Consider the following 12,076-nt stretch of genomic DNA (forward strand, 5'->3'; position numbering starts at 1 on the left):
GCATTAGCAATTTCTATTTCAAGTGCCAATGCAGCTTCTCCTGGACCCTTTTATACTGTCGATATTGCAGGACCTTTTGGCATTGTTTTACCAGCATGTCCAGACTTACATGTCAACATGACTGACAAGGGAAGCATTTCCAAACCAAAGATTCCAGACCACAGCATCACAATTACCTCAAGACCCGAAAAATGTCTGCCCAGACCAGTCTGATTCTATCAGTAACTGTAAAGGCAGTATAGCATTAGCTCAGAAAGATGATGATGCACACCCAACTTTGACCTTCCTCGTAAGTGCAGCACTGACATTCAGGATAAGCTTAGGTTGGAACTGGATTCCAGGATTAAAAATAACATCATTTGTAAAGTTCAGCATCACACTGATTGTGTAGCTGTATTACTTGAGTTTTGGAGAAAGATGGCACTCACATACGGAGATCATTCAGTCCATCATGTCTGCACAAGCCTACAAAGATCTGGCTGTACCAATCCTACTTTCCAGCTTTGAACCATAGTGGCAGAGGGTCTGGTAGCAAAAGTGCACATCTAAATATTGCTTAACATTGTGCGAATTTCTGACTCAGCAATATTAAAATCTCTTGCCTTGTTAGTCCGCCCTAAGCGCATTACCTCACAAATTTCTGGGTTGAACTTTGTATACATACATTCAAACTCTGTGCGGGTTTAGATCCACACCCACTGTACAATGCACTAAAAAGATGTCCACACAAGATTCCTACTCTGGAAGAGATTAATTCCAAGTTGTCAGGTGTAAAGTGTATATCTAATTCCAATTCTAGGAATGGCTTTTAATCCATGTGTCTTTTCCCAGATTCCATATTTAAGTCAGAGGTGTCATATTAGCATACATTGTTTTGAATAACTGTCCACATATCTGACTCATTATGAACCTGACTCTTTACAGTATATACTATGTGAGCTAACATACAGAAAACCAAGTACATCATGCTGGCAGCAAGCGATTACAAAAGGTTTAGTCTTCTAACATATTATTGAACCAGCTGCAGTTTTCTTTTAAACCAAAAGCTTCACAGTAACTTTTACAAACATGAACTTTTTACTTCCTTGGTAAACTATGTTTCAAACTTGCCCGCATCAGCTCTCTCTCACAACCTTTTTGATGATCTCAAAGACCCCAGGAATGGGCCTGTTGCAAGGTGAATTCAGGGGGCATAACCTAATTTTGCAACTAATTACAGCCGGAAATTCTGAACTTTCTTGCTCAGATACTCATTCAGCGTTCATATGGCTGGACTGACTGTTGGCAGCTCAAGGGATTCAGTACTTTAGTCTCAGCTGTTTTATTGCTGTCATTTGGAAATGTATTAGCATTTTGCTAAGCATCTCTGAGCATCAGATTCTCACATTAACTTTATAGGTAAGATCTTTTAGCTTATGTGTTTTTTTATGTCCCAAAGTGACCAGGAATTGAATCTTCAACTTAGCTTCTACATAGTCACAGACAAAACAAACAGCATATAATGACAGCTGTTTACTCAGAGTATTAAATACAACTTAATGGTATTAAGAAGTGCAGCAAACATTCCACAACTATCTGTCCTGATAACAGGAGCCACAGGTTTCTCACAGACTGCACAGATAAAATGGATCAGTCACCGGCCCCACGTTGCCTTTCCTGATAACAGAAACCACAGACTTCACAGAGCCTGTTTTGATATCAGGAGCCACAGGTCACTCAAAGTCTGTTTTTTTAATGGATTTCAAACTGGAGACAAAGGCAAAGGCAAAACAGTATGAATCAATAGAGCATAGTTTGTTAATAATAAATAAGTGCAGAAATTATTTTGCAATTGTCTGCTCTAACAATGTGACTTTTAGTAGCCTGGTGCATTCTTTCAGCATTAGAAAGCTAACAGCATTTCAGTTTAGTTTACAAAGGAATGGACCGCATGAAACATGCTGAGGACAATTATAAGATTGCTAACTGGACCCAGGTACATTCCTGCAAGCTTCATCACATGAGCCCCAACTACATGCTGCATTCAAACAGATTATTTTCCCATTTCCAATATTTGTATAACAAATAAACGGAATTCTTCAAAGCGAATTATAAAAGAAATATGAGCTTTAACATTTCTATTATTTCTTTCCTTGGACTACTTGAAGCAGTATCTAGCAGATTAATTTTTAATTCTTAGAAACCTGCAAACAATCCTGATTGGGTGGTCTCCTGACCTGGTGAATGGACATTCTCACAGATACCTACCACCACAAGGGGGGCGTTTGCAGACTCGTGTCGCTTCTGGTTTCTCACCATCACATTGGTCATTTGGACGACATCTGACCTGTCTTTGTTCAATTCCTTCCCCACACGTAACAGAACACTGCAAGTAATTAAATTTAAATAAATAGTGGAAGAAGCAAGCAAACCAATTTGTAACACCTTTCCCAGTGATGGATCAGTACTCATCAGTTGTGTACCTCAGTGCTAAATGAAAGCAGTCCTATATTCCATGGTGTTCCCTAAAGTTATATAGTACTGTACACCAGTGTTATACCACAACAGACTTGCATCTATCCAAACCATATCCCAGCTTTGTACAATAACTAACCTGCACCTACCAATGTGTATCCTCATATGATACAGTGATGTTTGTACCTTCACTGCCCTAAGTCATATTGTTACAGGTATCTACTCTGCATGAACTGATAATGCTGAACTTTTTTATTTCTCTGTTTTTCTAATTTATTCCTATCATCTGTGATCCTGGGCTTCTTTATTTCTTTACTTTTCTAATTTTTCTTTTCCTAAGCACTTGTACGGAAGGATCTGTACTTAGGTAGCTTTGCACTTAAGATAACGCTGTAAGCGGTGACTTCTATAATTTTTCACCATACTCATTTGAACACATGACAACAAAGCTAATTCAACTGAATTGCCTTTGAGAACGTGAATGATTGTCTAGCTATCCTTTCTTTCTTCTTGTAATGGGAAAGTACCACATTCTCCTTTTCATACCATGTCTATATGGTCTGAGAAACCATTAAGCTGATTTTTTAAAAAAGCTTAAACACTTACAGCATGAGGTGGTTATAGATCATAGAATCCCTGCAGTGTGGAAACAGGCCATTCAACCCAACAAGCCCACACCACCCCTCACAGCATTCCACCCAAACCCATTCCTCATAACCCATCTAATCTACGCATCCCTGAACACCACAGGCAATTTAGCATGGCCAATCCAACTAGTCTGCACATCTTTGGACTGTGGAAAGAAACCAAAGCACCCAGACGAAACCCACACAGACGCACAGAGAATGTGTAAATTCCACACAAACAGTCACCTGAGAGTGGAATCAAACCCAGATCCCTGACATTGTGAAGCTGCAGTGCTAACCACTGAGCCAAGACACCACGCCTATCATTATTTTAATTTTCATTCATGCCCAACATGAGGTGCAACTCCATAATGCAATCATTAGGACATCTTGGGATTCAATGAATTCATACATGTTTTACACTAAATTTTGTTTCCTTTTCAGATGAAGCCGGCTTGCTCACTGACCTCTAACCAGGGTCCCGTCTTCCACTGTGCTGGGCAAGGTTTTCGATTACAAGCTCGGCGGTTTTCCAGGCGCTCTCCAGTGCAGTACTTACTGTGCACTGACCGGTTCCTTCCATTGGTTATTTCTACACAGCGAATAGTGCGGAGTTGGTATCCAGAACTCCCACAGGATTTTGTGCAGTGTTCCCATTCATCTGCTATCCAACTAGAAGGGGTAACATCACATAAAATTAATTCCTTGTAATATTCTGTGCATTTAACTGGCCACTTCAGTGAACAAACCAGGAGATTAAGAACAGACCACTGTGAATTGTTGAAAGGTTTCAAACTGGTTAAGATTGAATGAATTAATAGATGGTAATAGCTGTAATTATTAAAGAACATTTCATAAATTGATATCAGCACAGTTACTGCATTAATTGAGTAGGCACCTGTGCTGAGGCTTAACAAATCTAATATCTCTTATATAGTACATTGGAGATAAAGGGGTAGCTTTATCTGAACTGTACTGTTGCACACTGACTTCGCATTCCATATACAATCAACACCAACTATTGATTCTATACTATCCATACAGACTGAACTCACAGAAATGTCCACTTTCTACAGACCACTCAAACAGACTATATATGATTCACACTTTTACTCACACACAATGCACACGACACAGACACCACACTCACATACCCAGGACACTACCCACATAAACCCAGTACACTATCCACACGCACAGTTCTCAAGGTTAATGAAGGAAATTCAGATTAATCGAGGAAAGCTATCACTGATGGAGGGAGGACTAACTGTGTCTAACTGCCTTGATTCAATTTTGTGATGAGAGAGATTAATGTAATGCTAATGATGTGTTGCACATGAACTTCCAAAAGGTATTGGACGAAGTGCCACACATTTGTGAATAAAGTTACAGCATGAGAAAAAGGACAATAGCAACATGTGAATTCGACTGAGTGACAGAAAATAAAGCAGTGGTTCATGGATTGGAGAGATCCACTGGGGTTGATATTAGGACCCCGGCCGTTCCAGATATTTAAATGATCTGCACCTTTGGTGACCAGTACAGGACACAACTGATCAAAAAACAACTTTGTTCTCTTGGCAGAAAGAATGAATTCGAAAAGAAAGCAGATATTTTGGGTTGCTAATAGCAACACATATTGGTCTTAGAACACAAACACACAAGAAAACCTCCAGACCCTGGGAATTTGGATGCCAGGTTTAGCTCTGGACGGGAATTGGTGAGTTTGACTAATGTCAAACAGATTAATTTATCAGTTGGGTTACTATATAAACTATGACAAAAATTCAAGCTTGGGTCAACTGGTGGAAGGATTAACTACCAGGGACCTCAATTTGAGTTGGAGCTCAAAGTCCTCAGGACTCCATCCAGTTTTTCACAATGCAATCATTTTTCCAGAAAGTAAAGCCACTCTCCACCCTCTTACCGCATCAGCAGAATCCATCTGGAAGAGTTCCTAGCTATGCCAGGAATTTTATCCAATACATTCGCAGTTGACCACCAACAAATGGCTTGAACTCCAGCGCAGATTTCCGAATAGTCCCAATATTCAAAACCACTTTCAGGCAGTAGCCTCCCAGCTAATCCATGAAAATAAAACTGCCAGAAGCCTCCCAATCCCCACCCCACATCATCCCTTGCATCACCCTCCCTCGTTCCTTTGGTACAGGCCATGGGTCTTATATTTGATCAGGCACAGGATCTACACACGTGGATTGGAGCCGACATCACACTCATTCACCAGCGAGCAGTCTCTTTCAGACCAGAAATGTCTGCTGCAGTCACAGGAGAAAGCTGGGAAACCACACTTAAAGACAAAGCATAAAGGGAGTTTCATTGTGTACAGTTCTGGTCACCATATTACAAGAAGGAAGAGGAGGGCATTAGCTATGAAGAGAAATTGGATAAATTTGGTTTGTTTCCACTTAAGTGTCAAAGGATGAAGAGAAACTCAATAGAAGTTTACATGCTTATGAAAGACATGCGCAGAATATATAGTCAGAGTCTTTTTCCAAGGGTAGAAATGTCTATTACTAGGGCTATAGGTTTAGATTAAAAGGGAATAGATTTAAAGGAGATGTGAGAAGCACATTCTTTTTCACTCAGAGAGTCGTAAGTGCCTGAAATGCACTACTGGAGGTGGTGGGAGGAGGATACACAACAACATTTAAGAGGCACCTTAACAAATATATGAATAGGCAGGGATAGGGACCTCAATGAGGCATGTAGTTTTTAGTTTATAAAAGCATCATGTGTTGGTACAGTCTCGGTGGGCTGAAGGGCCTGTTCCTGTGCCACACTGTTCTTTGTTTATTTTTGTTGTGCCACTATCTCATGCCAACTGTGGCTAGGACTTTAGCCACAGCTGAGAGGAAATGGAAGCAAAGCATTTTCACTCATGATAAATAGTTGTGAAAAACTGCAGAAGTTTTGGTCTTCACCTCCATGGCCGTCCCAGAAAAACTGGAAAATTAGCTCTCTAGCTGCCTCGTTGTAAAGCCAAGAACTATTAGTCCCAAGATGGTGGGGTAGGCATGGGGGAACCTTAACTTCTAAGGAGCAAACTATTTCCCCCTGACAGCATAAATTCATCAAAACAAACAACCTTCGTGGAGAAATTACGGTGTGCGCTTCTGAAAGGAGTGGATTTTTTTTTAGGTAGGGAAGTCATGAAGCAGACTTCAACAATTACTGGTACTTACACAGGCAACGTGCACTCTTGCAGGTTACACATTCTGCGGATAGGTTTGGGTTTCTTATCCGCATCACAGAAATTACGATGAACCACTTTATTGTCAGTCTTCCTGCGGCATCCATACTTTGTGTACTGAAAACCTGATAACAAAAGGTTAATCTCCTTTCCGAGTGATCGTAACCTGCACTATTTTGTTAACATGCATATAACCATACAGAGAAACCTAATGCATCCTTCACCTTATCCTATTGATTGAAATTCTGTTTGCTCATTCCCAAGTAATGGGTGGGTGCCACTGGGCAGGTCAGCACTCATTGGCAATCAATAGCTGTTCTGAGGAGGCGATGATGAGCCTTCATCTTGAACTTTTTTTTTATTTACAATGCCATTGGCATCCCTGGCTAGGGCAGCATTTACTGCCCATCCCTAATTACTCAGAGGGCAGTCAACACGTTGCAGTGTTTCAGGAGTCACATGTTTGCCATACTAGGTAAGGTTAGCAGATTTCCTTCCCTAAAGGCCATGAGTGAACCAGACAGGTTTACCTCCAACAATTGGTTCATAGTAAACTTTAAACTCTTAACTTCATGTTGTTTTCCACTGAATTCAAATTCTATTGTCAGCAACGGCAGGATATGAACCTAGAACACTGAGTCTTTAGATTAATAGTTCAGCCAAAATAGCAGAGGGCCATCACCTCCCACTTTAGATAATTAATTGTTTGATGCATTGAGTACTTCATTACACAACTTTAGATGCTGTTTTAGGGAAATTTCTGGAAGAGTAGGGCAACACAACATCCTGACAAACATGTGCAACTATGCAGGTACAGTCACTGAAAGCTGCTGTATGAGTTATTCCTCAGTAACTTTGAATGTTTATAGTCTCACCAATAATTTCACCACAAAATAAAGATCAATGTGACAACATCCAATTATTTCTTTCAATGGTTTTCATTGATGGCTAAGAAATGAATGGGACATCAAGGAGAACTCCTTTGGTTTACAGATTGGACCTTTCTTCGTTATCCAATCCAGAAGGCACTTGCAGCAATGTAGCATGACCCTGAAGGGTTTGAACTGCCAGATTGAATTGCGTGTTCGAGTTTTTTAGAGTGCGGTATAAATTCACAGCCCTCTGACTCAGGGATGGGCATTTTTCATCCAGAACCAGGGCTATCACCGTAGTTAGCACAGCACGCACTAAATAGTCATCACGTGTCTTTTTTTGCTATAATCAAAAGACATCAAAGCACAAACAACAGTGAGACAACATTTATGTTTCACTTTACATTCAGACAGAAGTACCTCCACCACATGGTTTGGAACACTGGGACCAATTCTTCAAAGCCCACTCAAATGCATGGACATCTTCTTGAAGCACATTATTGTTGCTGATGGTTGGCAAGGAGTCTTCATGAACAATGTAGTTATAGGTGAGAGTAGATTTTGTGCTGTTATCCCTCGGGATAATCTGAAAGAAACAAAGGCACAACTGATTTTATGGATGGCTGATGATTCCACATTGCTGGTCACGACTCTATCAGAAGGATGTAGATGCTCTGGAGAGAGTACAGAAAACGTTTACCAGGGTGTTCGAGACAACAAGGTGTGGAGGTGGATGAACACAGCAGACCAAGCAGCATCATAGGAGCTGGAAAGCTGACGTTTCGGGCCTAGACCCTTCGGTCAAGCAATTTCAAGGCCGAGGAGATTACAAGAGAGTTGCAGTGGGAGAGAGATCCACTGAGGCTTTTCCGGAGGGAGGAGGGCAACTTCTTCAGGGTAGGCATCCTTAGAAGAGGCTTCGAAGCGGGGTTAAAATTGTTTCAGAGATAGTCGGAACTGCAGATGCTGGTGAATCTGAGACAACAAGGTGTGGAGCTGGATGAACACAGCAGGCCAAGCAACATCATAGGAGCAGGAAGGCTGACGTTTGGGGCCTAGGCGAGATTTTAACTATGAGGAAACGTTGGATAGACTGGGTTTGTTTTCACAGGAACACAGGAAGTTGAGGGTTAATCTGTTAGAAGTTTATAAGATTATGAATGGTACGGAGAAAGTAGAAACTATGAGGCTTTTTTTCCCCAGGGTGGACTAGGGTACAGTTTTCAAAATGGAGGGGCGAGGTTTAAAAGAGATGTACAAGGCACATTTTTCACACAAAGGGTAAGGGAAATGGATCCTGTAAGTGAAGACAGTTTTAATATAGAAGGGCAAAATGTGTCAGTGCGGGCTTGGAGGACTGAAGGGCCTGTTCCTGTACTGTATTGTTCTGTGTTCTTTATCTCAATACTTGAGGTATTTTCCTGGTCTGACATCTGGAAACTGATTGTGGCATTTAAAGAGTCTCCACACCCAGCTACTGAGAAATTTAGTGCTTCCATACTTGTCACTGCTTTTGTTTTGTATCGACAAATCTTATCTCATGTAATCCATCCCACACACCCATAATAGTAATTTTTTTTGTTATTTCCAAACTCACATTCCCCGATTCTGTATTGGCTTAGAAATTGTTCACATCTAAAATCCTCCAGTTCTGACGATAGACCTGAAACATTATCACTGTTCCTTGCTCCAAGGATCCTGCCTGACTTGATGCAGCATGTGCAGTCACAGGGAGAATTTTGATTTAAGTCCCTTTGATCTTCATGCCCCTAAAAGAGGAATCAATTTCTCTGATTCCACTTTACAGAATAGATAGAATCCCCACATTGTGGAAACAGGCCTTTCAGCCCAACAAGTCCGCCCTGACCCTCAGGGCATCCCACCCAGTCCCATACCCGTATAACACACCTAATCTACACCTCCCTGAAAACTATGGGCAATTTCGCAAGGTCAGTCCACCTAACCTGTTCATCTTTTGGACTGTGGGAGGAAACCGGAGTACCCGGAGGAAACCCATGCAGGCACGGGGAGAATGTGCAAACTCCACACAGGCAGTCCCCCGAGGATGGAATCGAACCCGGGTCCCTGGTGCTGTGAGGCTGCAGCTCTAACCATTGAGTCACCCATGCTGCCACCCCACTTTCCAAAACTTTTTAACCAATTAAACACTGCAATCAGATCATGCCTCAACCTTGTAGAATCTAACCTGAAGTTTCGCAGCCTGCCCTCATAATTTAACTTTCTAAGCATTGGTATCATTCTTTGTTAGAGAATCATAGAATCCCTACAGTGTGGAAGCAGGCCATTTGGCCCATTGAGTCCATACCGACCCTCCAGAACTCATCTCAACTGGACCCACCACCTTACCCTATCCCTGCATTTGCTACAGCCAATTCACCTGACCTGCACATCTTTGAACCTTGGGTGAAAACCGGATTCTGTTGAGGGAAACCATGCAGATGCGGGGAAAATGTGCAAACTCCACACAGTCATCTGAGGGTGGAATTGAATGCAGGTCCCGCGTGCTGTGAGGCAGCAGTGAGCCTCAGATCAACAGCATTTGTTATGCCGAGGTTTAGCACAATGCTGCTTGTCAGTTCTGTGAGTCTGCCTGTTGGAGTGGCTTGCTGAACAGAATGACTACAGAAGCCTGTGAGAGTAGGAACTCAGTGCAAAGCAAGGTAGGAGGTGGTAGGTAATTTAAACCCAAGGAGCAACAGTAATAAGGAATTATGTAAGTAAGCAGAATAATGAATTAGATCAAGGGGATAAAATAAACGAAACTAAACAGGCAGTAGTAAAATTTAAGGGATCAAAATTGCATTAAATAAAAATGTGCATGTTTCATGTGCTCCAGATAACTTCATTTGTGAGGAGTATCTCTAATTGCTCTGATCTTGAGGAGCATGGCATGTGGAAGACTAAGAATTTCTGGAGTACTTATTCCAGGACATGGGTGTGCAGCAGTTGCGGAGCATTCAGGAAGACAGAGATCAGGTGACCATTTGGCAGGGTAGGAAGAAGCAAGCGAAACAAGAATTCCGACCCCACCATTATAGACATTTTTCCAACACTACCCTTGTCTGCCTTCTGGAGAGAACACTCTCTCCGTGACTCCCTTGTTCACTCCACACTGCCCCTCCAACCCCACCACACCCAGCACTTTCCCCTGCAACCACAGGAAGTGCTACACCTGCCCCCACACCTCCTCCCTCACCCCCATCCCAGGCCCCAAGATGACTACCCACATCAGGCAGATGTTCACCTGCACATCCGCCAATGTGGTATACTGCATCCGTTGTACCCAGTGTGGCTTCCTCTACATTGGAGAACCCAAGCGGAGGCTTGGGGACCGCTTTGCAGAACACCTATGCTCAGTTCACAATAAACAACTGCACCTCCCAGTCGCGAACCATTTCAACTCCCCCTCCCATTCCTTAGACGACATGTCCATCCTGGGCCTCCTGCAGTGCCATAATGATGCCACCCATAGGTTGCAGGAACAGCAACTCATATTCCGCTTGGGAACTCTGCAGCCCAATGGTATCAATGTGGATGTCACCAGCTTCAAAATCTCCCCTTCCCCCACTGGATCCCAAAAACAGCCCAGCTCGTCCCCTCCCTCCCACTGCATCCCACAACCAACCCAGCTCATCCCCGCCTCCCTAACCTGTTCTTCCTCTCACCTATCCCCTCCTCCCACCTCAAGCCACACCTCCATTTCCTACCTACTAACCTCATCCCACCTCCTTGACCTGTCCGTCTTCCCTGGACTGACCTATCTCCTCCTGACGTCCCCACCCACACTCTCCTCTCCACCTGTCTTCTCCTCTATCCATCTTCGGTCCGCCTCCCCCTCTCTCCCTATTTATTTCAGAACTCTCTCCCCATCCCCCTTTTCTGATGAAGGGTCTAGGCCCGAAACATCAGCTTTTGGGCTCCTAAGATGCTGCTTGGCCTGTTGTGTTCGTCCAGCTTCACACTTTGTTATCTCTTATTCTCTAGAAATATGGCTGTTTCAGAACACGGGGAGAGGAAAGAATGAATTCTGCAGTACATCCACGCTGCAGTGGTGAAAATGATCATACAAGGGGACAAAACAAAGTACAAAATGCAGTTGTCATAGGAATTCAACTGTCTGGTAATGCATGGTTTCTCTAAATTCCAAAATGATGTGTTACTTCCCTGGTACCAGGGAAAACAACATCATTAAATGGATGCAGGACATTCTTTCATGTTGAAACAGATAACATTACAAGAAATGCTTCTGACAGATTTTCAGGAGCTGGGGAAATTAAGGAGCGGGAAGATAGTAACCTCCAAGTTACTCAAAGTGTCTCAGTATAGCAAAGAGGGTTCAGAATTCTGGTGCACCAGGACAGTTCTGGAATAGGCTACAAGGGTAGGGGTAGCAGATGGAAGTTGCACAATGGTTTGACAGAGGTATACTATAGAGAGAAACAGTGTCTCAGAAATAGGACCAATCAGGCAGGGGTGAAATGTGAGGCACACTCAGTTGGTCTAAACTGCATGCATTTAAATAGATGGAAAGTAATCTGCACTTACAAGTAACTGTACAGCGTTATGATGTAATATTGGTACTGGAGATTAGGCTCCTACCAAAGAAACAATTTTTATGTTGCTGTAGGAAAATCTTCAGGAACAACAGTACTTAAAATGCAAAGGTAAAGGGTTAGCAGGTATGGTGTAACATATTGCTGCACCATTAGAATGATAAAACATAGAATCATAAAATCTCTACAGTGTAGAATCCAGCCATCTGGCTCATTGAGTCCACAATGACTGTCCGAAGATCATCCCTGCAACCTTACATTTCCCATGGCCAATCACCCAACTTGCACATCTTTGGACTGCGCGAGGAAACCGGAGCACCCAGAGGAAACCCACACAGG

General features: G+C 42.6%; 1 protein-coding gene across 4 annotated transcripts in view; it reads right to left on the minus strand.

Annotated features, from left to right (window-relative positions):
• LOC125450919 (A disintegrin and metalloproteinase with thrombospondin motifs 3) overlaps window positions 1–12,076 on the minus strand; it is a 223,626-nt gene that overhangs the window by 7,155 nt on the left and 204,395 nt on the right. For 3 of the 4 annotated variants that reach the window (XM_048527310.2, XM_048527311.2, XM_059643498.1), the window contains 4 exons: window positions 7,584–7,749; window positions 6,284–6,416; window positions 3,548–3,752; window positions 2,248–2,365 (listed from right to left, as the gene is read on the minus strand). In XM_048527310.2, the coding sequence (XP_048383267.2) occupies window positions 2,248–2,365; window positions 3,548–3,752; window positions 6,284–6,416; window positions 7,584–7,749 (622 nt within the window). Of the gene's footprint in view, window positions 1–2,247; window positions 2,366–3,547; window positions 3,753–6,283; window positions 6,417–7,567; window positions 7,750–12,076 lie in introns of those variants that run through there. The other variant, XM_048527313.2, reaches the window with a different exon arrangement.

This window comes from Stegostoma tigrinum, chromosome 3 (genome assembly GCF_030684315.1).
Source record: "Stegostoma tigrinum isolate sSteTig4 chromosome 3, sSteTig4.hap1, whole genome shotgun sequence".
NCBI lineage: Eukaryota > Metazoa > Chordata > Chondrichthyes > Orectolobiformes > Stegostomatidae > Stegostoma > Stegostoma tigrinum.